A 27,976-nucleotide genomic window follows, 5' to 3' on the forward strand; every position below is an offset into this window, starting at 1 on the left:
TAGGTACTTATTTCACAGAAAAAATTGTCACAGTTTATTGCATCAATAATCACTCGATGCTATTGATCTCTTGATGAATGCTAACGCCTATTCATCAGATACTTTGAAATTGTCTCAACCATGACACTTTGGTTGAGTATGACTTCCGAATTAGCGGGAAGTTCTCAAGATCTGTTGGCGAACATACAAACCCCCAATACCAGGAACCATCAAGTTTCAACAGCAGGTTTGATTATAGATTTATTGATGAAATTATTTCAAAGTCCTGAAATTACAAAATCAATTAGTTCATAATTCCAGTTATTTATAACCACGTAATCTTAATTGCTTTTTAAAAATCATTTTCTCTACGGTTAAGAATCTTTGGAAACTTTGGCTTTAAAGGAAAATTATTTGGTTTAATAAATCATTGTTAAATGCAAAAAATAAAGGCACATAAAAAATACTAAAACATATATTAATCATTATTAAGTTTCATGTTTAGCTGGCTAAAGCCTTTTTAAAACTACATATAATCGTCCTATACACCATTCTTCTTAATGAAATTAACAAATTCTACCTGAAGTTCTTATGGTTTCAAATCCCTGGTATACTAGGGTCGTTCACGCACTATGAGACCAATGATAGGCCCAATTTTGTTCTCCGAAATCTTCACACACTCATATCTCATTCAAAAGTAACGAACGTGCGCATCAAAATATATAAACAATCCATACCGCGTCACTTTATGAAAGGAAAGTCAAAAAAGACGACATTTGCGCTTAGTTTAGGATAATGATAAGGAATTAATTTCGAACTTGATAAACACAAAGCTTCCTCGAAAAGAGGTTAAGACAATTTGCTACTAGCTAAAAAACCTTCAAACTTCAAAAAAAATCAAAATTTGAATGTATTAACGATTTATACATTATACATTCAAAGTTTTAATTTTTCAAATTTAGATTTTTTTTTGGAAGTTTGAAGGTTTTTTAGCTAGTAGCAAATATTGAGATAGGATTGGGAAACACCTAGGAAAATGTGTTCACATTCGGAAACTAATTTCAGTTCACCGAAAAAACGATTCATTGAGATATAAAATATGATAAATATCTATATATTGAAAAAACAATATAAGTTTCCAAAATCAGGGCTTGCTAGCCGCACGTAAAATGAAAGATAAAAGAATTGATTCTGACAGGAACGAGAATATCAAGCGAAGGAGAATGCTTTGAAAGTGCAGATATCGCAGCTAGAAACTACACTCAAGGAATTCACCAATATTTATTAGGAAACTTTACTCCTTCTCATTAATTTCAGGGTGGTACCCCTCCCCCCCAAAAAAAACAGGAAAGGTAAAAATTGTTGTGGGTTGAAATATTTATTTTTTTAACCCCCTGACTTTTAGAAAGGGGGGGGGGGGAGAATTGAGAAGTAAGATAAATTAAATAAGGGAAAAATTCCTCCAGAGAGTGGATGGGGGGGGGGGTAAAACAAGTTAGGTACCTCCCCCTCCCCCCTACCTATCTAAAAACAAGGATGACAACATCCATAAAAGCGAAGCTCTGAAACGATAGGACAAACGGACATTAACACTTGTATAATGTCAGAACTGAATAATCAGAATGCGAATGTATAAGAGTCAAAGCAAAATTGTAAGTAAATTTGTTGAAAAACTGCTTGATACAGGATAATGATTATGGACATATTTACATTTTTAGGACTTGATTATAGAGTTGCAACGCTTATAATATTGTACTTTGTTGTCCCAGGAATCAGTATACCAAAAATCAGACCAATCGGATAATTAGGTCACATACAAATTTGTTGTTAAAAATGTAAAAAAAAACAACATGTTTAAATTGGACGTACGGACATTCTGGTAATGATTATAGAGTTGCTACGCTTTCTAACTCGTACTTAACTAGTACAGGAATCACCATGCAAAATTTGAAATCGATAGGACAATTCTAACATGCCTAAATTAACGAAAAAAGCTATTTAAAAAAGTAAAAAAATCAACATGTTTAAAATGGACGTACGGACATTTTGGTAATGATTATAGAGTTGCTACGCTTTCTAAATCGTACCTAACTACTAAAGGAATTATCATGCAAAATTTGAAATCGATAGGACAATTCTAACATGTCTAAATTAACGAAAAAAGCTATCCGTGACGGACGGACGGACGGACGGACGGACGTACGGACGGACGGACGGACCGACCCTAATTATAGAAAAGCTTCGCTTTTAAAAAGTGAGTTCGCATAGACAATATCATTAACAAGAGAGGCTCAAACAAAATAGGGTATTACAAAAATCATATCGTCAAATACGATATCATTATGGATGAAAGGTTAAAAAGACAAAATAGTTTTCATAGATTACATTTCTACTTTTAGAAAAGTTGATTTCTCCTGCTAACTGTTTAATGTTAAATTAGCTAACAGTAGGATCAAATACTATGTAAGAAAGTAAAAGTGTGTAGGTATATATTATTTGCAATGTCATTTTTATTTTGCTAGTAATTTATACTTTACTCATCATACATACTTGTACTTCACAGGTAGGGATAGGACATCGCAAGGAAAACTATTCAGTCAGTGATAAAAAAAAACAAGGATGACAACATCCATAAAAGCAAAGCTATAAAATGGTACGACAAACGAACATTAACACTTAGAGTAGAGTGACATAACTGAATAGTATAATGTATATTGTATAGTATAGTATATAATTATATAAGTTGAAACAAAATTATAAGTAATTTTGCAGTAAAACTGCTTAAATAGAGGATACTGTTTAAGGACATACTTACATTTTTAGGACTTGATTTTAAAGATGTTTCACTTATAACTGAATCGCCATCAAAGTTAGATATCGTTAGGACAATTCTAATATCTTTAAATTAAAGAAAAAAGCTAACCTTTACAAACAAACAACTTCGCTTTTAAAAATATCGTAGGAGTCAAAATAGTATGTGAGACATAGGACAGTAAATGATAAACCAATATATCCATAATTCTTACAAATTTTTAACTTTTGTAAAGAATAAAGACAGTTTTCTTCAGATGAAAAATCCCTCCAGGCATACTATGGTGTGACCAATTAACCATGGCCTATATTTGTTTTATATTAGATGTCTAATTAACAAGCTAAAATGAAGATACTCTTGGAAATTGCGTTAAAATATTTGTAATTTTTTTCCAGTATGGCTTTAAAAACCGATTAATGTCCGCTGGATCCTCGGTTTTAATCTTGTAATTTTTCATTTAAATATCCGCTGAAAGCTGTCTATAATGCGATGCTATAAATAACTATTATCATATAACAATTTTACCCATGTACATTAATTTCCTTCCTTAAACAGAAAGTTACAGTCACACGTAGGGATTAGGATAAAAGTAAAAATTATTTTACGGTTTAAAAAAAATTCCTTTTTAACGCTTTTGTTGTGTGGATATCAAATGTCTTTCTTTATTTACAATTTTACTTTCTTTTATTTGTTTTGTGAAGCATATTTAACTTACGCATTTTTCTATTTTTTAAATATGTTGTATAGATACTTTTTTTATTTATACTAGTGGCTACTGGTATTTCTTTTTCTATGGGTGATTTCTCTTGGCAGGGTGGTGGTATCTTCCCCCAAAACAAAAACAAATTATACCAGGACCTATGATAAGCTACATTGTAAAGGAGAACCATATCCATTCAGCGGTTATCGATTTCGATACAGAAAGAAAAACACACACATAATGATGATTAAGTGCTATACGTCTTTGATATTAAGACAAAATCTGCAGCAGCAGCTATATATAAATGGCGGCTGACTTTTTAAAATTCAAACGCAGCCGCCATTTTCTTATCAACCAGCAACTTTTATTCCCTTGCTGCCATAAAACTTTTTCATTATTGGTAAAAAATTTGTGTTATCAGAGTGATCTTAATGACAAGAAAAGGTTGGCTGATTCTCTGGCTGAGCAGAGGGATGCCTACGCACAGCTGGAGTCAGATTTCCAGGTAAGGTTTATACCTGTGCCGTTTGGGATTATGAAAGGTCGTCATTGTTACGAGGCGTTGAGAGGGGGACGGGCAAATAAAAAAAAAATCAGCTCAAATTACAAAATATTTTTTGGAATTAATTTAGTTGTTGGTTACAACTGAGTTGGCTGATTATATGACTGGATAGAAGAAGGCCAATGAAATCTTTTTCTGTTCTCGGTGATAATGAACTTGGATGTACTTGTTTATACTATAAAACTTTTTATATTTTAGGATTTACAAAGCAAGTTCTTGAAGCTGAAAGAAGAATTAGAAAATCAGGATGAAAAAATGTCTCACATTTCCAGGTGATGTATTTTTAATATTGTATTTTTGGTACTTAAGTATAATTCACTTTGTCTGTCCGTCTGTCTGTCAGTCCATTCTATGAGAAATATAATTCTATTGGCGTCTATTTTTTGGTTATGGAATCATATACTTAATCATATATACAGGTTTCTGTGTCATATATCATATACTTTTTTGCTCCGCTACTTTGGAATATTGGCATCGATTTTACTTTTTAACCGTTGTTTTTTGTTTTTCCTTTTATTGTTTTCCTGAATGTATGATATCTAAAAGGTACAAACTGACACAATATGTATAATTAAAACTATTTTTTTTGCAACATTACAACTTTTTATTCATTTGTTCTTGTTTTTTTTGCAAACAAGTTTACTGTCTACTCAGCTGTCTAGAAAAACACTAGTAAAATGTAGGTTTTTTAGCCAAAAAGATGAATACTCTGGAAATTCGAACTGATCTCATTTATTTATACCTATATAGAGAGCCCCACGTCTTTATTTAAATCATAAGTGCATAGCCTAAAGAATAAATTGCATTTGAACTTGAGCATATTTTTTCTTGAAAAAAAGCTGTAAAAATGTGTTTTTAACCTAAAAAATCATTAAAAAAAATCCGCAAGTTAAAAAATGAAAAATCTGGGAAGCTTTTTAGTAATAAAATTCATTTCAGTGTGATTATTTTATAAATAACAAACATGCTATATTTTGTAATAGATCATTTAAATGCTCTAAAACAATTTGTGTTGCTTGTGAAAGAAAAGGCAAGAATTGCCAAGTTTTAGAGAAAAATGAAACATTATTTGTTCTTGAAAATCTGGTGCAAATGAAGGAACTAACAAGTCTTTGTAATACTTGTAAAACATATTTATAAAACATATTTGTAATTATGAATTATAAATTCAAAGTGATGTATCTATTAAAAGCAAAACTGTTCTAAAAATAGTGTTGGTCCGTTCGCCCATCCATATAGTTTTTTCCCTGTTAATTTAGGCATGTTTGAATTGTCTTATTGATTTCAAACTTTGCATGGTGGTTCCTTTAATAGTTAAGTATTTATTTAGAAAACGTAGCAACTGTATAATCGTTATCAGAATGTCCTTGCTCAGTTTTTCAACAAATTTACTCCAATTTTGTTTTGACATTTAAATATATTTACATATATTATGATTATTGTGTTAATGTTCGTTCGTCCTAGTGACCTATTCCAGTATGAGAATCTGAATGGTATAATATTTTTTTGAGATCTTTATATACTTTGAAATTTATTATTTTAAATTTTGAATGCCATCTTAGTTAATTAAATGTATTTCTATACAAAAAAAAAATATTATTGTGGATTTAAAAGAACTTCATATAAAATAAATGAATAAAACTTGTTGAAATGATGTTAGATTTTTGGAAAATAGAGGGTTTTATTAGGTATAAAATATAAAAATATGAAAAAAATTAGGCTATGCACTTATGATTTAAATAAAGACATGGGGCTCTCTATTTAGGTATAAATAAATGATAACAGGTCGAATTTCCAGAGTATTCCTCTTTTTGGCTAAAAAACCTACATTTTACTAGTGAAAATATTGTTCAAATCAAAGACTAATTTTAAAATTATGGTCTGATAAACCCTGTTGAAACTCGAAAAAATGTGTTTCCATCAGAGCTTGGCAGCCTTAGCCTCCACCTCAACCAAGTGGCTTAAAGAAGCCTTACCTTACGCTTCGCGTTTTGGAAACCCACCCAATAAGTCTAAGCCAACCACAGGCAAAAAGTTCAGTTTATCCACCATCAGCAAAAGCAACCCTATGCCTTATACAGCCTCACTAGGCCTCAGTCACTCTAAGACTGACATAGCCTAAGACACCCTAGCCTCACTGAGCCTCAGCCACTCTAAGAGTGCCACCTAAAACCTTGCTCAGTCGACAACATGACCACTTTAATATTGAAAACTAGTTGAACGCCAACTGATAATGAAATTATTACTGTAGCCTTTTTAATAATTTGATAACAGCATAAATGTTTAACAGAGATGGTGTAAATATATTTTGACTGGATTTCAAATATTTCAGGGAAATGACGATTGACAATTCTGAAATTGAGGAGGCTATACAATATTTAAGGTATTTATTTATCTATAAACAGGGATGTCAACATCCATAAAAGCGAAGCTTTGAAACGTTATAATAAACGAAAATTATCACTTGTAGAGTGTCAGAACTGTATAAGCAGAATATAATGTATAAAATCTAAACAAAATTGTGAGTTAATTTGTTTTAAAATGCTTAAATAGAGGATACTATTTAAGGACATACTTACTTTTTTCGGACTTGTTTAAAGAGATGATTCATTGTACCTTGTTGTAATAGGAAAAGTATTCAGAAATCAGAAAATAGGACAATTATATCACATCCAAAATTGTTGTCAAAAAGGTTAAAAATCAGCATAATTTTAATGGACATACGGACATTCTGGAAACAAACATAGAGTTGGTACGGTTTCTAAATCGTACCTTACTATTATAGGAATCATCATGGAAAGTTTGAAATCGATAGGACAATGTCTAAATTAACGAAAACCCTTGCTTTGAAAAAAATATAGGAATATTCTCTAAAAGGTGCAACCCATTCAATCATACGTTTTGCGAGATCGGACTAAGGACTTAAGAGGGGGTAAAACTCCAACATACTCACCCCCCCCCCCCCCCTCCATCCCATTTTGTACATCTCTTATCTACGCGGATAGACATCATTTTAATTAGAATCATAGATGTTCTAGATAGTTTTTTTTTCAGGCAAAAACGAGAGTTGGGTGGCTCTGAACCAAGCTCCTTCTTGGATAAACTGGAATCTTCAAGTAAGTTTACTTTTAACCTGAGTAAATTCAAATGTTAACCTAAACATATGCTTTGTCTTTTATAGTTTTAAGGTTGCGTGATTTTTAAAAGCGAAGATTTTCTATAATTAGGGTCGGTCCGTCCGTCCATACGTCCGTCAGTCCGTCCGTACGTCCGTCACAGAGATTTAGCTCTTTTCATTAATTTCAACAGGTTAGAATTGTCCTATCGATTCCAAACTTTGTATGATAATTCCTGTAGTAGTTAGGTACAATTAAGAAAGCGTAGAAACTCTATTATCAATACCAGAATGTCCGTACGTCCATTTGAAACATGTCGATTTTTTTACTTTTTTGACAACAAATTTTTGTATGTTAAAATTATCTGATTCTTCTGATTTTTTAAAAACTGCTTCCTATTACAAAGCAAAGCATCTCTATAAACAAGTCCCAAAATGTAAGTATGTCCTTATACAGTATCATCTATTTATGCAGTTTTGCAACAAATATACTTACAATATTGCTAATTAAGTTCTTACAATCTACAAGTGTTAATGTCCGTTTGTCCTACCGTTTCAGTGCTTCGCTTTTATGGATGTTGTCATCCTTGTTATATTGTATTTTATCTAAGTATATTTTATGTCCTATTAGTTTTTATTCTTATATAAAATTAACAGGATGTTTGTCTGTGTATGTTTTTTAGATTAAGATCTCGATAACTGCTAAACCAATATGGTTCTCCTTATAGGTCTATATAACCATTTTGTGGTAACACAGTAATAGTGTCTGACTGATTATTACGTAACAAAAAAAATTAGCCAATGAGAGGCCGTTATTGACCAATGGTAAAATTTATAGTGGCCTCTCATTGGCTAATTTTTTTTGTTACGTCATAATCAGTCAGACACTATTACTGTGTTCTTTTGTGGATGGGTAACAACAAACCTCCCAAGAGAAATCGCCTTAAATACAACTTTTACTTTGTCATTTTAAAATTAAAATTTAAAGTGGAGAACGACTTTCCTTCACCCCCTTGACGCAAATGCTCCTGGAGGCCTCTTAGTTCGTAGCTGTAATAAAAACAAGAAATATTTCTCCATTAGTGCAAAGAACAGCATATAAAGATGCAGTAAATAGAAAGAAAGAAAGAAAAAAATAGTTAAATAATGTTAAATGACGAATTTACATAATTTTATATACAACAACTATGAAATTATCATTAAAAAAAATCAAATTAAACATGTAATATTTAAAACTATTTATTTAAAAAACTGATATAAATCATCATCTCTACTTTTTCTCAATGCTTCTCTCTCCTCAGAAATATCAAACTTTCCACAACTGTCATCAACTTCACCGTCAACATTGTCATTATCATCTTTAGTTGTAGTTTTTGCTCGCGGCGGCGGGCCATTTTGAAGCATCCGCTTCAGAGTTTCCTCATTCATTTTTCGGCCCCGCTGCATTTTGATCTGGTCTGATCTACCCTTGATGGTGGTTTGTATTAGAAGTGCGGCGCCCTTAGTTTCGGCGCTTACCAAGTCTTCTACTGTCGGTGTAGCAGATCTGACCGCTATTTTAAATTCAGATAGGATGGCAGCTTTTGATTTTTCTTTTCTGCTGCCGACGGGACGTTTTTCACCAGCGCCGGGTAATCTTTCCTTGCCTCGACTTTTTGGCTTTTGCTCACGGTTTGACAGTGGGTCAACTAACAATGAGTTCATGGGTTCGAATCTTGGTATTGGGTCATTATAGAGTCGGTGCTCCTCAACATGTAACATTGGTTTACCAGGGGTGGAGGAATATTCAAATTTTAGATACTCATTTGGTTCCAGCTTGTTTAAACCAGGATATAATTGGTATCTACGCTTCAAGTTTTGTTGATTTAACAAATATGTTTCTTTCTTGTGGATTTGCTTCAGCTGTTCCAGCTTTTTCTCTTTAGTTTTCTGTTTCATCACCCATAGTCGTGAGAGTGACTGTTCTGCCCGGGCATTGGACACTTGTTGATATAGGGCGGCTGTTCCTCGGTCTCGGTCAAGATGGTCCCGGTCAAAGGGATGGTGAAAGCCGTCTGGAGATATTAGTGGCACTGTTTGACATTCTGATTCTCGATAATCTGTTTGGGTTCCTGCATTTTTTTTAAGTTGAGGGTCAGATACAAAAAACTGCTATTTATTTAGTTGTTAGCTGCAAAAAAGAAATGATGTATATTTCTAAAAGAAAAAATATTTTATTATAACGCATATAAAAAATAGACTAGAAAAACTAGATTTTTTTAGAGGAATTATATGCAAAAAAAGAACAATTCTTTAAATGAAGGAAACTTAAGGGGTCATTGGTTGAAATGTTTAGAAACAACCAATAAAATTAACTAAAAGTCCCCAAAATTTTATCCATAGAATAAGATAACATTGTTATAAAACTTTTTAGTTTAAAGTCCTCTCTGTCATGTCATCATTGAAAAAAAAATAACAAAGTTTTAATTTGACCCTCGTCCTGCCTATTGATAATCCCTCCATCTCATGATGACCTCCAGGTGTCCATCTTCTATCTCCAGCTCTCGAGAAACTTTCCCTCCTGCAGTTAAATACATAAGTGGATTTCTTTGTGTTGGTAAAGCTTTTTCATGTACATACAAATCAGTTATTTTCCTTCAAAAAAATATTTTCATGGATCTACATAATGATTAAGTTTCCTCTACAATTAATTAACGACTATTTTTTCCTTAATATGACAAGGGTTTGTGTGTGTATCTGTTTGTATCAAAAGCTTTGTCGTACGTATGTATTTAAGTCAAAATGGCCGTTTCTTAGTACTTGTGTTCTTTTATTTATCATACTATTAAATAAAAATCTTGTTTTTGTAGCATGTATAGTTTTGTGAATCACTATAAAGAATAATTATATAGCTCTCCTAACAAACAATACTCAATGCATGTATCTAACTGTCCTGTCCAGGTATTCAGCAATATGAATGTCAGGAGCACTGGATACATCTCCAGCATATCTTATTACTGGCAGGGAGGGCAGGTTACCCTGAGTTTTTATATCAGGATTCAAATATTTAGTACATTCCAACAAAATAAAATAGAAACTTGATTGATTGATTTTGGAACTACAAAAAATTAGGACTTACTACTAGGCTTTTAATGAAAGAAAAATATAAATTTTTTTGACACTTTTAAATTAAGGTATGAAGATTAATCTTTCTTTCATTTACATTGGAGTAGAAAACCCTTATGTTTAATATGATAATTACTGATGGGGCAATCTACACCAAATTCTGTCAATATTTACAATTAACAAAGGCTGACTTTTAAGACATAAAATTGGAGGAAAGTGTAATTTTAAATCTATTGTTTTTACCCTGTATACCTATTATGAATTAAGAATTTTTAAACAATATTTGAATCCAATTCCTTGACAGCGGGTCTTTTATAATATTTAGTTCTTTCTCTGCCCAGTATTGTTGTGTTGTAGTTCATAGTACTTGAATATTGGGTCAGTTTCGCCTTCAAACATTTACATGTGTTCTAATCATAATTGGTTTCATACTTAGCACAATTAATAACAATAGAATGTTTAAAGTCTTATTACATAAAAACTCAAATTGGACCAGCAATGTCAAATGTATTTTTGTGTTATGTGCCCTGGTCGGTTGAATAAGGGTTGGGACCCTAGAGAAACTGCATAGGTGAGTTATTTATGGCATCCCATTATTGACTATTTTCCGAGAATATTAAAATCATAAGATTAAAACCAGTTTTGTTAGCCCCGACAGACAAACCATAGGACCTCAAGAAGCTTAGATAAAAGGAATAAATAGAACACATCTAAAACCTGAAAAATATCCCTAGAAATCACATCAAGCGCCATTTTTATAGTTTTAATTTTCCATCAAGTATATCTATTATAAAAATATTTTTAATTTACGACATGTTTTTCAATATTCCCCTTTGTAGTTGTGCTAGTAGTTATTTACTGAAGAATATAGTAAAATCTGTAGTGGCAGTGGTGTTGTGAGTAACCATGGGGATATAGATATAACAGTATATATCCATGCTGCATTTTAAGGGACAGTGTTGAATTTTGAAACACCTTAGATTTTAAAGGTTTTTTTCTAAGATATCATCATAAGTAAACCAGAAAAATAATAAAATTAATGTGATAATCATTATATGTATGGTTAAAATGACAAATTATATAGAGAAAAAAAAAGATATAACATATTTTTTTACTGAATTAGGCTGGAATTACTTATCATTGTACATTCTTAAACTAATTAGTAAAATTAATTCAAACTTGTTATTCTTTTTTAAGCTTAACTTTATAAAAGATACAAACTTTTGATAAATAAGAAATATCAACATGAACTGTCCCTTTCAAAAAGTCTGCAAAAGTTTTATTTAACATAATGAATCAACAAATGAAATTATAAAAATTACAACAAAATCATTTTTTTACCTTAAAAATTATTTACTTATTATATAAATGTTTATAATATAATTCAATCAGTTTTTACTTGTGAGTCCCTGAATTTGAATGCCTCTGACATACTTGGGTATCCTATCCAAACATTAAGACTTGACAAATAAGTATATTTGTATGTTTGTCTCACATTTCTTTACATTCATTCATCTTACAAACACCTTTTCATCTTTTTTTGCAATTTTCCTCTTTTTTATTTAAAGATGTTCTGTTTTTACAAAACTATTCTTCAAATTTGATTCATAAGTACTTTCTAGAGTTTTTAACCAGAAGGGTATTAAGGTATAAAAATAGGATATAGTCCCTTTCGTAGCAACGCCTTTTAAGGGGCTATTCGTCGTATTTTCAAAATGGCTTTTGATAGGTTATTTTAGGTTAGGTTAGGTTATATTGAGTTAGGCGATTGCCTCGCAGGGTTAGAGCCCCCCGCAGGGGCTAGAAATAGGAGAAAAGCTACTGTGAAAATACGAAGAAACGCCCATTAAGAGGCTACTAGGGACTATTACTTTAAATCTATTGAAAAATAATTCATTAATGAAAAGCTTTGAATTTCATCAGCGCAGATAATTTTTATTTTTAAAAATTTCATTATACGATAAAAAAAAACAGTGTAAAGATAAAGTTCTTATTTAAACATTAAACATGAAAAACTTATTACAGGAAACGGAGCTTCTGAGAAAGAGTTATCAGAAATGCAAATACAATTAGTTGAAACTATCAATGAATTAGATAAAACTAGAAATTTATTAAGGTAAGTCATTTTTTGATATTTTTTCTATAAACCGTGCGAAAACATAAACCAAAAAAAGGAAACTAAATTGAAATAAGTGAAAAAAAATACACCTTTTTCTTCTTTAATTTACTACTAGCGGCAGCGCCCCGAGCATCTAAGAGCTCAGTATGGAAGAAGGGAAGAATGGACTAAAAAATACCTTTAAACTACAACAAGACATGAATATGAAATAAGCTTTTATAAAATGGAAAAAATACCTAAGCTTAGTGGATAGTGAAATCTTAACAGACAAACAAACAGCCCTACCACTTTATATAGTAAGAATAGTTATTTCTCGCATCGTATTATAAACAGCTTTCCGCGGATATAGAATGTACAATTTCAAGATTAAAACCAGTTTTTTTAGCCCCGAGATGCCGAAGGCACGGGCAAAAAAAATGGTTTTAATCTTATGATTGTACATTTTTATATTCGTAGAAAGCTGGATATAATACGATGCTAGACATAGTTTTTTCGTATGGATGAGAACCGGTTCCTATCCACCGGATTCAAATGAATACGAGAAATAATATTATTATATTTGTTAGAATTCAGAGTAATATAAATGATGAACAGAAGAAAGAAATAGAAATTCTTCACAAGAGGATAGGACAAGTTAGAAATGAATATGTTAATCAAATTTCAGGTATACTTTTATAAATATTCAGAATGATCAGTATTCTTTTATTTTTCTTTAAATTTTTGGTTTCTCTTTTCAAAAGAAAATCTTTTCTATAATTAGGGTCGGTCCGTCCGTAACTTATAGCACTTATCGTTAATCTAGGAATATTAGATTTGTTCTATTGATTTTAAACTTTACATGGTGATTCCTTTAGTAGTAAGATACGATTTAGAAAGCGTAGCAAATCTATAATCATTGTCCGTACGTCAATTTAAACATATGTTGATTTTTAACATTTTTGACTACATTTTATTATGTTATATAATTATCCTATTCATCTGATATTTGGAATACATACTAATTCCTTTGACAACAGGGTATAATGTTATATGCGAAGCATCTATATGATAAAGTCATAAAATGAAAGTATGTCCTTAATCTGTATTCTGTATTTAAGCAGTTTTGCAACAAAATTACTTACAATTTTGTTTAGACACTTATATTCTGCTTATTCAGTTATGATTTTTAATTTTTTTAATTTTTAATTTCAGTGCTTCACTTTGTCACCCTTGTTTTTATATAGCGTCCTCTTCTTTTTTAAAGGAACAAAGTATTAAAATTTGATCAACTAAATTTTTGTAGAATACCAGAAGTTGTTGGAGTTGCGTGCCGCCAAGATACAAAAGCTTGAAACTGAAGTTAAAAATATTGGTCCAATCTCAAGAAGTCCAAGGTAAAGTTTTTAACAAAAAAAATGTTTTAAACAACAATTCAAAATCAGCTAAATTTTTGATTTTTTGAGAAAAGGGGAACAACATGAATGAATGAATAAAAAAATTAATTGAATGAAAACTCAGGAAGGAAGAGGACATTACAATAGTTCACAAAGTTTTATAATAGCGTTTTTGCATTTATTGGCTTTGGGGACTTTTATTGAATTTTGATTGATTGGTTCATTAAGTTAAGTTTCCAATTGTTTGAACAATTTATTGTAATCCACATAAAAGGTAATTTTGTGTATTATCATTGAGGATGTACATAAATTTATCGATCATTGTCTTATCCCTTTCGATCCCTGATGACAACTTCTTTACAAAGTATATAAAGTATACTAATTTAGTGAAGAATTTGTAAAATATCAAAGATAGGAAAAAAACAATTTTGTTCCTACTTTTACTTAAAATATTAGGTTCTATAATTGATTGTTTATCTAAAGCATTTTTCAAATTACCAACTAATATTTTTTTGTTTATTTAGAGGAATGATATCAAATTTGAGCAAAGAAAGTTATGAGACACCAGATCACACTCTTTCTACTAGGATTTTATCATTATATTTTCATTTCATTTTATATTTCTGTATAGACCATAATAAAAAGCTATGTAGAGTAGAAATGATATTTTATCTGAAACAAGAAAACGTGTTTACTCCCAGTCTATTTTTATCTTATTTTGTTTTCTTTTAAGTCTTAAAAGTATGATAATTTAATCAGATACCAAATTCTTGTTTATAAATATTGAATCTTTGATTAATAAAAGTTGTAAAAAAATAAATTGTTTGGGTCGAACTAGGATTGAATTATAATTTGAGTGTAAAGTAACTTAGAACCAACTGAAAATTTAAATAATATTAAAAATGCTGTAGATCTGATGAATCATTGTTTCAATTTCACATCCAAAGGATAGCCTTGTCACAAGAGATACTTCTTTCAACAGGTATTACATTTTTGGCAGTATACCCAAATTTTAATTTAGCATACTAAAAAAATTGTCTACAAATGGTTTGCTAACTGGATATTTTATGAAAGTGAACAGTCCTTTGTATACTTATTATTTTAATTTGTAGGTGTGTCCCAGCCAAATATTTTTGCCAGCTAGATATTTCATTAAAGTTAACAGTCCTTTAAATACTTACTATTTAAATTTGAAGGTGTCCAAACCAAATATTTTAACTAGCTGGATATTTTATTGAAGTGAACAGTCTTTAATTTAAAGGTGTGTCCCAAACAAATATTTTAACTAGCTGGATTTATTATTACAGAGAACAGTCCTTTTATACTTACTATTTTAATTTGAAGGTGTGTTCCAGCCGAATATTTTTGCTAGATGGATATTTTATGAAAGTGAACAGTCCTTTGTATACTTACTATTTTAATTGAAAGGTGTGTCCCAGCCAAATATTTTTGCTAGCTGGATATTTTTTGAAAGTGAACAGTAATTTTATACTTATTATTTTAAATTGTAGGTGTGTCCCAGCCAAATATTTTTGCTAGCTGGATATTTTATGAAAGTGAACAGTCGTACACTCCTGTGCTAACTGGTCCTGTCGTAGCTCCTGAGTCCAGTTCTTATTATAAGGTAATGTGAAACAACTAATGACAGTTGGAATCAAATTGATTTGTATAATCTACAATCTATAAAAGTATATACCTATATACTTAATTTAAGAATTTATATAGTTTATAAAAAACATAATTTTTTGTGATTTAACATTTAGGTTTTTAACAACCTAACTTTCTTACATGGCCTTTAAAAGTTTTAAGCAACCAAAATCAGAACTTTGAATTGGAAAATATTTAAAGACGTTCTTAATCACTTTCTTAAAGTTTTCAAAAATTTGATAAAATATATTTTTAAAACATTTTTTTATCTAGGTGCGATTGGACAGCAACCTTCTAGAATATATTCAAAACAGAGAGGTTCTACTCCAACTACATATTCTTATCAATGATGACTGTGAAACTCTGGCACAAACTAGGATCAGCTTTTCTGAGATTCTTGAGTATCCAAACAGTAAGCTTCATAAAACCCTTAGCTTGAGAGGATTGAAAGGTTCTGCAAAGGTAAGTTGTTTCCAATTTGAAGTAGATAAAAAGTATGATAAACTAATTTTGTTTTGAACTTCGTTTAAGATATTAAGGAAAATATGTAAATTTAAAGGCTATTTTTCTGTTTGCTTAATCTTAACTCGTCAGATTTTGTAACTTTTAAACCTCCTGTTTGCCTTCCTGTTCGGCTTTATTTATTACTATGACCTTTTGTTTGTACTTTTCATCACAGTCTATTATATACCTTTCTTGAAAGAAAGAAAGATATCAAGCATGATTAAAAAAAACAATTTCATTGGTTTTTTCCCTCATAGTGCCTGTCGAGCACAGAACCAAAATTTATGTTAAATGAAAAAAAGGGGGGAAAGATTTTCTCTACACCTAACCACTGCAGGGCCATAACCCTGTAGGGCTACAAAGTAACCAATATAAAGTAACCTAAACTGACCTAAATTGAAATACAAACAAACAAAGAACTAGCCCACCACCTTTATTTTCAGTATACATTCATAAGGTGGGGTTTCCGTGCTCAACAAGGCACTCGAGGGAAAATGCTATTTCATCTTAGAAGTTACACAAAGTAAGCAAATTAAATAAGTTAGTGCAATGGTTGCCAGTAATTATTTTCTTCCTAATTTAAGATATATTTCAGGACCAGATTCTAGGAACAATAGATTACTGGTTCCGGTTGCATGCCAACAACACAAATCCAATCACAAACTTCCTGGAGGATCAGAGATGTGAAGAATCCAGACTCCAGAGAACTCTATCCATCCACCAGGATGTAGATTTTCTGCACGGAGAAGAGCATTTAATGCTATCTGATAAAGTTGAGATTAAAAAGAAGAAAACATTTTTACAAAGAAAAAGAGAGGCTATGCAAGTTAAGAAAACTGCCATTAAAGGTGAAACGTCTAGTGAAATTGATGATGTTAGGCATAAAGTTAAGGAAAGTGCTATGGAGCCTAGTACTGAATCATCAACTAACCAAGAAGAACATACAACAACTCCTGAAAAAGATAATGAACCCATAGAAAAAGAGGAACAAAAAACTAGCCCAAAGTCACCAATAGCAAGCACTTCCAAGACAGAAACAATGCAAAGAATTAAGAGTCCTATTAAGGTTAAAGGTCTTTCCGAATTGCCAAAACTTGAACCTATAACAAAATCTTCATCCAAAGAGAGTAATAAATCTGAAACAAGAGGAAGAAAAGACTCAGTCAGTAAAAAGCAGTCAAAGCCAAAAGAAGAGCTAAAAAAGAAACAATCAACTGTAGAAGGACCTGAACATCTTAAACCTGCAACTAAAACAGGCCAGGTAGAATCTAACAGAAAATTATTTGAGTCAAAAGCATCTTCTTCATCAACAGAATCAACTAAAGACTCCTTCCAAGCTGTCAGCAAAGCAGCATCAAGTCAACTTCAAAGCGTATCCAAAACAAGACCAAAGCCACCAAGAACTTCCAAATTACAGCCCCCATCAGTTGAAAAAGATCCCAAATCAGTTGCTAAACCTCAAAGAGTTCCTTCTAAAAATGAAAGTAAAGATGGTGTTCGGGCCAATAGGCCTGAGCTGCAAAGATCAGTGACAATGGAGATTGTTGAAACAGAGTCAGAGGAAGAGGAGAAGGAGATGGAGGAAGAGAGTGATGATAATAGTGAAGATGAAACTGAGGACTCTCAACAGTCAAGTCAAGATTCAGAAGAGGTAAATAACAAGGATATTATTTGCAAAAAAAATTGAACAAAATATTATAACTCACGATAGGCTCAGCAATAATCAATTAACTTTACAAAACTAAATATCTTAAGAAGAAATGTTCAGATTAGAGAAAGTCAAATTTATACAGATTATTTATTACATGAAGCAATATCTTCTGGGACTGCTTTGGGGGAGGGGGGGGGGCTTTGAATTTCTTATATTCTTTAACATCTTTGAATAACACCCAAACCATTGGATTGTCAGACCAACAGACATACAGAAAAAACCTAAACATAAAGTAGCTACGCTATCAAAATCTTACAATATACAATTTTTATCAGGATGAAGAAGAAGGGTCTGAAAATTCTGATGTAGATGATGAAACAACCGCTGCAACAGAAACAAATCCTAGCCATTCTACACGGGAGCAATCACATGGCTCAGATTCAAATTCAGCTACACACAGAGTCAAACCTGCTAATAAGGTTGCTATTACTTACTTGATTTAACATGTTTATTCTTTACATACTCATTTCTAATTACGTAAAAAATGTTCTAATGGCTTAACTTTCAGTACATCTGTAAGCTTCTTTGCTATTTACTTCAAGTAACTTTCATTTCTTTCTCTTTGGCGTAAAAAAAACTATCAAATTCTCACACTTTATTCTTTTGTATCTTTCTCTCTCTGTCTTTCTTTATCTAATCTCTCAATTAATGATCAATTATTTAGCCTGAAAGAGCATCGCCACTAACATGAATTATCATTGTTATTTTAACTTTAAGGGGAAAAAATCAAGCCAACAAGAGGCAGACGACCTATCTGAAGATTCTGACGGAGTTGTTATCCACAGAGAGGCCAGTAAGGATAGTGCTGGCAAGGATAGTGCTGGCAAGGATAGTGCCAGACCAGAGAACAGGGACCAAGATGAGCATAGGCACAGTATTTTTTAGAGACAGTAGATTTTTTTGCTTTTTGAAACATTATCTAAAACCTAAGTCCCAGTGTTCATGGTTCCATTAGTTGTCAGAGAGGTAAATAGTTCTAGTCTCTTCCCCTTACCACATTGTGATAAAAATTTCTACTTCTTCTATATCATCACATGTCATTACTTGTAACACCAAGGAAGAATGCCATGGATCTAAAATTTCCATGAACAAGGGGAATTGCTAGGATAATTACCTGCAATCTAGGGGTAGATTGTCGTAAGAGTGGGATTTAATAAAAGTTTTACTGTTACTGAAAATACTGTGATTAATAGGTTATCCATTACTGTAAACAGTTTTGTTGGAGAGAAGGGAGCTGAGTATTTCAATAATGAGGATATTCAACATATTTATGTCGAGTACAACTTTTTAGGTAAATTTAAACTATGGCTTTCCTCTTTATAATTGGTATTGAGTAATTAATGGTCACACATTTTTTTTCTTTTTATAATTTAAGTTAATAGGGAAATATGAATCATCCCAATTTTTAAAAAGTACTATCAATAAATTTTATGAATTTTTTCCAGGTGATATTGGACTGTAATTAACACCAGCCCCTTTTTTATTGTCTTATTCGTTGGCTTAAACCCTTTATGACTTTCAGTAAATTTTCATTTGGGTGTATCCAAATTTTTACAACAAAATTTGCCATTGCAAGATGTACACCGCTTATTCTTAAGATTTCATTTTCCCTTTTTGTTGAAAGATTGTTTGCTCTTTAAAAAGAATGTCAAATGTTGTAAATTATCATCAATAATATAAAATATTAGAAAACTTATTAGGTATGTATTAAACTAATTTTAATATTCTTTGTTTTTTTGGTACAAAATTGTTCTTTTTCACCAAAACAGTTGTTAATTCTTCATTGCTGCACTCCTTATGGACAAAATAATCCATGTTTTATTAACCCGTTAATTTAATTTAAAATGTAGATGTACCGCGAGAGGATTTAGAGAGTCCTGTGTCTTTACCAAAAGGAAAACCTGGTCAAAAACTCGCTTTTAACTTTAGGAATGAAAGAATATCTTAATATTCGTGAAACTTAATAGTTTAGGGTTTCAATTTAAAAGTGCTAAATCATCAGAAATAAGACATAGCACAAATTGTGTTAAAATTGTGTCAAAAATGATCAATATGACGTTATAAAATGAGGTAGATGAGAGGAGAAGTGGAAGAGAAAACCCCCTAAAAAAAGAGATGGATAATTCCCACATTTTTATTACGTAACATGGATGATTTTTGACACAATTTGGACTTTATCTTGGGGGAGGGGGGGGGGCAGTTAAAAGGGTCGTCAATTCTATTATGTGTTGCCCCCCAACGACAGCCAAAAATCACGTATAGGCTTAGTGATTTTTTTTCCGAATTAATACCGTTATTGATATGAGCTGTTAAATCATCATTTAGGCTTTTTTTTATCTTTGGTTTGCTTTATTTGAATTTACTATAACACAGAGAAAGGAAAAGTATACAAATATTTTGTAAAATTTTACAACTTTTTCCTTTTTAGTCATATTTCAATCAATTTTCAAGACTTGTACTTGTCAAGAGCATTTTGCGGTTAACTTATTTTCTAGGTCAATCTCGTCTTTGCCCCTCATCTCTCATTTCAATTTCCTCTCTTAAACCTCAACTATTCAATAGAGCAGCTTCTCTGTAACTTACGTTCATTTGTGATGTAATCTATAATACAAAGTAGAACGATGTCTGTCTGTCTGTCTGTCTGTTTGTTCGTCTGTTTGTCTGTTTGTTTGTCGCGAAGGATCTCGCTAACTGCTGAACCGATCGGGCTCTCCTTTACAGGGTAGCTTCTCATAGGTCCCGGGAATGTTTATAACTATTTTCTTGAGGGGTGGAACACTCCCAACCTCCCCAAAAAATGAAAAATACCCCCCCAATTTTTTTTCTTTTTAAAACTAAAATCAAAATAGTAGGGTCGACTAACCCCCCCCCCCCTTAAAAAAAATCCCCCCACCAAAATTTTTTTGTTGTTGAAATTTTTCTTTTAAATCTAAAATACGAAAAATTAATTTGATCAAACCTCTTGGGGCAAAGCCCCTAGAGGCTAGGGGCGAAGCCGCTAGTATGTAATAATATGTAATAAGCAAGTTCTATGAAGCTTGTAATTCCATACATTGTCGGTCTGCTTGTCTGTCTGTATGCAAAGTTTTACACATTATTAGATTACCCCTTTCATTTTTTTTATTTGTCCAATGATTAAATATTCAGGGATAAAAGAATCGACCAGAATAGTTATTTCTTTCATCGTATTATAAACGGTTTTCCGCGGATATAGAATGTACAATTATAAGATTAAAACCAGTTTTTTAGCCCCGAGGTGCCGAAGGCACGGGCTTAAAAATTTGTTTTAATCTTATGATTGTACATTGTTATATTCGTAGAAAGCTGGATATAATACGATGCTAGACATAGTTTTTTTCGTATGGATGAGAACCGGTTGCTTTCCACCGGATTCGAATGATTACGAGAAAATGATTTACTGTTTGTATTTTGTTTCTTTTTATTGCATCTTTGCGTGTTATGGCCGTTTTCGGTCTTGTTTCCCTGTAACTTGAAGTCTATATATCTCCACAGAACATTTGAAAACAAGGAAAGTTAGGTCCCTTTGCAGAGCAACTAAATATTTTAGATTTAATAAAAAAAGAAATAGCACCAAATATCTGATTTTAGTTAAATAGAAATATTTTCCATATAGGGACATAACTGTTCTTGTTTTCATTATGCTTGTGCTTAGTGATAAATGTCTTTTAGACTTTACACACGTTTTGTAGAAAGGATTATTAACAGTTAACAGGGATGAAGGGGAAATTAGAATTTATATTACACTAGTCCCCAAAGTTTTATAACAACGAATTCTTATTTGCTGACTTTAAAACTTTGGGGACTTATTATTATTGAATTTTGATTGGTTGAGTTGAGTGTGCAGACGTTTCAACCACTTATCATATTCAATAGAAAAAGAAAATTTGTGTATCATCATTTGGGATGCACATCAATTTATCGGCAATTGTCTTATCCCTTTAGATCCCTGCAAGTCAGGCAGGGAGCAAGGGATAAGATAATGACAGGAAAATTACCCTTCCCACAATTTTTTTATTGGTAAATTCTGCCCTTTTTAACATTTCGGGGGAGTGTAAATAGTGCCGCAACTACACTTTAATCAGGATCTTTTCATAAAGTTGCGTAAGTCTAACTAAATTTTAATCAAAATGCTGTGTGTTGTGGTACTGATTATGTAGTCTTTTGAAATATTTTTCTGTAAAAATCTAAATTTTTGTCATATCTTCAAATTTTAAAATACCAAAAAGTATAACTAGGATTTGAAACATTTAGAGCATTATTAAAATGCTATGTGGCCATTAAAATGTAAGTAGATTTCTGAACAAAACATAAAGAGATTATGAGAATAATAAAATCAAGGATAAAGTTTTGCATGTTTATGACATTTAGAACTTCTTAATGATAAAACTCCTTACTCTTTTTTCTACTTTAAACTCATTTTCTGATCTGTTTTTTTTGTATGTCGGTTATTGAGTATCTTCATCACATAATTCTTATAAAAAAGTAACAGGATGTTTGTCTGTCTGTACCAAAAGATCTTGCTAATTGCTGAACTGATATGGTTTTCCTTTACAGTGAAGCTTATTATAGGTCTAAAGGAGACTACCGTCACTCTCCTAAAAGAATTTGCCTCTAAAAAAATCCTTTCACCAAAAAAATCTTGTTTTACTTTTTCTGTTTAAAACTAAAATTTAAAGATACCACTTGAATTATCTCTTTGTCACTAATTGAAGTTGTCAAATTAACAATTTGTTAAGTACTTAAGTATTGCTCCGCTACTTATCTTTCATGTTTAATTATGAATAGAATAACTATATAAAGCTCTCCTCCTAAAATTAGGTCACTGGCCTAATTTCTATCTCCGTCTATTACGTTTCTTTTAGGCATAATAAGTATGATAACTTTCAATATAGGCGAAGATACTTAGATCATTAAAATCTTTAGTAAAAGAAAGAGTTTGTGAAAGCATCCCCAAAATTTGAAAATATAGATTAAATTTTACCACGGCATAACAAATTTACCACATAAATAAATCATTTAAAACCCACAAAAAAAATTTTGGCACTTCGCACAATGTTTCAAACAAAGATTTGAAACACTCCAGTTTAATTTTCTAAACATTTATTTTGACTTAATTAGAGTAGATTCGCTACTTGAAGTATATTAAACATTCTTTGACTATGAGCTGAAATATGTGAAAATAAGAAATTATAAAATTACAGGATTTAGTTTCTACCCTCCTTAGCCTAGGTCTGTCCAGGGATAAAGGAATAAATGCAAACATTTTTAGTGGACTATTAAAATTTGATTACTTATAGGCATCTGTCCGTATCTTTTGAAGCGAAGCTTTTTATTAGGATCTGCATGTCAGTAGGTCACTATGTTAGTACGCCACTTTGGATTATTTACAATCTTAGACATTTAAAAATTGTCTTTATAAATTTTATCATAGTTGTTGATTGTGTGATTTTTGAATATTTATAAGGCAAAGTATAATTGTCGCTTCGGCCAATTTAACACAATATTCATAACTAAGAAAAAAATTTAGAATTTCTATGGCATAATACAATTGTCTCTATTCCTGAGTCTGACTTTTCAATCTCAAGTTCATTGATACTTTATACTCTACAGGGTCCTCAGAATAACTAAATAATAATGAAAGGTGTTTGGTTGATATTAATAATTCCCCTGTAAATTTTTATGAGGGTAGGGTTTTATAAATATACTAGTTATCTCGCCCCTAGCTTCTAGATCGAGAAGTGCGGACTGGTCAAGAAAATAGCAAAAAAACAATCTAATACTACTTGGAAAGTACAACCAATATGTACTAGCATATACTGAGATCTAAAAATCTATGGTAATATTTCAAAAATGGATTTATCATACGTTAAAAAGACACCCTGTAGTTTACACGGTAAATTTTAAAAGACAAAATTTGATGTCAGCAAATAATTTTCAGGTAGAAGGGAAGTGCAACTAAAATTTAGGTTTTAAAAAAATTAAGTATTGTAGAAAGGGCGTTCAAAGAAAAACTTTTTTACGACTAAATTCATTTATATACTTATACTAAAGTAACAGGATGTCTGTGTGTCTGTGTATCTGTGTGTCTGTGTGTCTGTACCGAAGGATCTCGCTAACCGCTGAACCGATCAGGTTCTCCTTAACAGGGTAGCTTCTCATAGGTCCCGGGAAGGTTTATAACTATTTTCTTGGGGGGTGGGACACCCCCAAAAAATGAAAATTCCCCCCAAAAAAAAAATTTATTTTAATTAAAAAAAATTTTTTTAACTAAAATTAAAAATGAGTGGGGGGGGCACCCGGGACCCCCCCCCAAAAAAAAAAAATTTTTTTCGCCCCCACAAAAAAATTTTTTTTAATTTTTCTTTTAAAATCTAAAAAAAGAAATTGGGTTATTAAATTCGACTCTCTCCTCCTCAAGTGCCCCTAGAGGCCTCTAGGGGCGTAGCCGCTAGTGTATTATATTAGAGAAGCTGTTTTGTGATTAATGTGCTATGGTCCTTCTCAGTTCTCTTACAAATTAAAAAAAAAATATGGACCTCGAAAAGTATTCAAGTTCTGCTGTTCCCCATATATGCATTAACTTTTTGTCAGTGCCGCGCTAACAAGATTAGCTTATTAAAGCGTTCATTTTTAAGATATTAACTTTAAAATATATAAATACTAGCGGCTACGCCCCTAGAGGCCTCTAGGAGAGAGTCGAATTTAATAACTAAATTTCTTATTTTAAATTTGAAAAGAAAAAGTAAAAAAAATTGGGGGGGGGCGAAATTTTTTTTTTTTTATTTTTTTTTGGGGGGGGGGTACCCCCCCCCCCTCATTTATAATTTTAGTTAAAAAAATTCAACAAAAAAAATTTTGGGGGGAAGGGATTTTTCATTTTTTTGGGGGGTTGGGGGTGTCTCACCCCCAAGGAAATAGTTATAAACCTTCCCGGGACCTATGAGAAGCTACCCTGTTAAGGAGAACCCGATCGGTTCAGCGGTTAGCGAGATCCTTCGGTACAAACATACAAACACATACACAAACACACATCCTGTTACTTTATTATAAGGATTTGGCGACTTTTATAATGATTATTTTTCGTTAAAACTTTAAACGTGTTTATGAAAAAATCTATCATATAATACATTCTCACATATTAGCACAATATTTGTTATTTAAAATTAGCGGCTACGATCCTAAAGGCATTTTAATAATTATCCAAAATAAATTCAAAAATTTTTAGAGAGTGTTCTTTTTAGAGGCGATTTCTCTTAGGAGGGTAATGGTACTCTTACCCCAAAAAGTTACAAACTCTCCGGACATATGGGAAGTTTCACTGTAAATGAGAAGAATATCAGTTTGGCGGTTAACGATATTCTTCGGTATATTCAGAAAGACAGACACAAAGACACACAAACATCCTGTTACTTTTATATAAGGATAAATTTTAATGTGATTAAAAGTTCACGACACATAATCTAAACACCATATAATAATGTCTTTATGTTTAAAATATATTATGATATTCAATCTTGTAAAAATAGAAAAGAGATATCATTTGAGCCTGGCAAAGAGGATAAGAGAAGAAAACATCTTTCAGATATTCGTAGGTAAGCAGCGACAAGCTAGCTATAATTTAGATAGTAAAGAACAGTAACCTGTAATACAGTGATATTACAGTAATATTATTTTTTTCTAATCATATAATGCTTCATGCTTCCGTGCTCAAATCAAATCATTACGGTTGTACGGACAGACTGAAAAAATACATCATAGAGTAGATTTGCTAGTGAAAATTTCTTTTTTTCTTTATCTGTTACTTATTTCAGAATTAGTAATTAAAAAAGAAACCAATTTTGTTTAGTTTTATTGTTCATCCCATTATTAAAGTCTTACAAAAGTCAAACTGCGTATCATGTATCTAAGATAATTAAGTTATTTTAGTGTACGTGGGCAATAATAAAGATGTCATAAAGGTCAAAATTAAGCACAGTTTCAAATTGGTTATAACTTCGGATTGAATATGTCCTATAAAGTGAAGAATAATATCTGTAGACAATATTTATAGTTTTTCTTTTTAATTTCAATGAATCCTACATTAAAATTAACTTTTTAGTGGCAAAACTGACAAGGACAAGTTTATAAAGTTCTGCATAGTAGCGGAGCCGGAGGAGGATGAAGAAAATGAGGTAAAGAATTTTGAAAAACATGTATCATATTGCAGACACTTGTCTGAGAAAAGAAAATAAAAAATAGATTTCCCTGGAGTCTAGGGCTGCAGCAACTGTTATTTATAGAAAGCAGTAGTTTTCTTTTTCAAGTGCTACAAATAAATGTTTTCTTAAAAAAATATAATTCAAACTTGTATGATAACAGATAGGCAAACAACCATATAAACTTGTGAAGTAGCATTGTCAAAAATAAATAAAAGATAACATGCTTAATTTACTTCAATTCTTGACAAAAAATGTTGTCATTTTGAAAGTCCACTTTTACATTGCCTTTGTGTTTTTGCGCTCGTTGACATCCAGGGACAGTCATAAATGTTCAGCAATTTTAGTCAATTTAAATTATGTAAATTTGGCGTTCTTTTTATTCGCGTTTTTTAACTGCTCAGTCTTTGATAAACTTTACAAATGTTTCTGCTCTGTAACTAGTTTGTGTGTCTGTCCGAGGTTGATTTTTTTCCAACTTACAATCAGTAAATTTAAAAATCAAATCTGCATTTGTAATTTAATGAGTTCTAAAAATTATAATTATTTTTTATTCTTAAACAAAATAATTTTACTTATCTTAAACGATAAATAAGATTAGGTTTCCTTATGTATATTAAGTAAAACTTATTTAACTAAATGTTAAAAAACCTGATTAGCTTTACCTTTCCTTGGCTGTCAAATAGCATATTAGGCCTCCTGCATGTCTGTTAAGGCTTGTTGAGAATTTTAAGGTACAATGCCTTTGTCTTCTAAATTTACTACTTCTAAATTCAAATGTTGTAAAGCAAATATTGAACATCATATGGTGTCTCAAAAAATGAAAATATGATGCCAATCTGGATGGTTTCAACGTCGAAACATTTGTCCACTTTTTTGGGGGACACTATAAGCTGCTCAAAAAAATATAGGGGCAAGTGAATTTAAAGGCCAACTCAACTATATCTAGGGTTATTCCATCAGGTTGTTTGTAACGGATATATTAATAATTTTAATTTAATTTTTTCTACAACGTTTATAAGTCTTTTAATTAAAATCTTGGTATGGTGATTCTATTAACATTTAGATACAATTATGACTACTCTAAAATAATTGTCAGAAAATCAGTTTGTTCATTTTTAACATAATAAACCAGAAGAATAGTTGCTCTTCTAAATTATTATTTTTTAGGATTTTGATGAGATTGGATATGGAAAGTTTGATTTATCCAAATTGAAAGGAGATTTAGTAGATCATAGTATTACCATAAAGAATTCCAAGGGAAAACAGGTAAAATGATTGGGTACCAAAATTGCCATGCTAATCTAAAATTTATTAATTCTTATCCACAGAGATATTTTCTAAATAATCAAGGACTTCCAAGCTTTTTCTATTTGGGGGTGATTAAAAAATTGTTAAGGAGGGGTAATTCCTATTCTTTTCTTTTTTTTTGGGGGGGGGGGGGTTGTTATCATGGTTCAGAGCTGTTTTATCCGGTGGAACTATTTTTTATTTGATCAAGAACATCCAAGCTTTTCTTTTTTTGGGAGGGGTGGGGGATCTGAATTGTGGAAGTAAAATTCCGCGCGAAGCGTGCCAAAATTATTTTTTTAGGAAATATTTTTATTGGGGGTATTTATCTCCCTTTTAAATGTTTAGGATATTTACCCCTCCTGACTACGGCTCAATAATTATTTGTCCGCTTGCTTTCTAACCAAAGTTAATTACCTACAAATAATAGGCGAAAACACTGCTCTATCCGGTCGAATTAAAATAACCATAAACTTGTATCAAACATTTCTTAAGTATTAATTTTTGTAAACTTTTTAATAGAATATTTATTGATAAAATTATAATTTTAGGTTGGTGTGTTGACAATCAGTATTATAGCAGCAAAACTATTGAAAAATATCAAATAAAATTAGATATGTTAGTATAATTGAATTTATTGGTTTTCATTAATGTTAAATAGAATAAATATTTCACTTTTTATCATATTTGGACTGCACAGAAATAATAATTCCTATATTTTTAGTTATCTTACTTTAAACATCAAAATATATTCTTGTTTTTTAAAGCACAAATTTTCAACTTTTGTATATTTCATACTAAAATAAATACCTAATTCATCATAAAAACATGTGATAAATAAGA

At 31.3% G+C, this 27,976-nt stretch overlaps 1 protein-coding gene across 1 annotated transcript; it reads left to right on the forward strand.

Moving 5' to 3' along the window:
• Positions 1–1,181: 1,181 nt before the first annotated feature.
• Positions 1,182–27,930, forward strand: LOC145312360 (uncharacterized). The gene is made up of 21 exons (XM_080151599.1): positions 1,182–1,244; positions 3,911–3,996; positions 4,252–4,325; positions 6,386–6,436; positions 7,108–7,169; positions 12,299–12,389; positions 12,959–13,056; positions 13,675–13,765; positions 14,290–14,409; positions 14,677–14,747; positions 15,277–15,389; positions 15,686–15,874; positions 16,512–17,567; positions 17,903–18,046; positions 18,345–18,496; positions 18,821–18,918; positions 19,478–19,553; positions 25,172–25,240; positions 25,747–25,819; positions 27,014–27,112; positions 27,685–27,930. The coding sequence occupies exons 3-21, from the start codon at positions 4,309–4,311 to the stop codon at positions 27,739–27,741; spliced, it is 2,727 nt and encodes a 908-aa protein (XP_080007725.1). The 5' UTR covers positions 1,182–1,244; positions 3,911–3,996; positions 4,252–4,308; the 3' UTR covers positions 27,742–27,930.
• Positions 27,931–27,976: the final 46 nt, after the last annotated feature.

Source organism: Acartia tonsa, chromosome 2 (genome assembly GCF_053477335.1).
Source record: "Acartia tonsa isolate MP-2025a chromosome 2, ASM5347733v1, whole genome shotgun sequence".
Taxonomy (NCBI): domain Eukaryota; kingdom Metazoa; phylum Arthropoda; class Copepoda; order Calanoida; family Acartiidae; genus Acartia; species Acartia tonsa.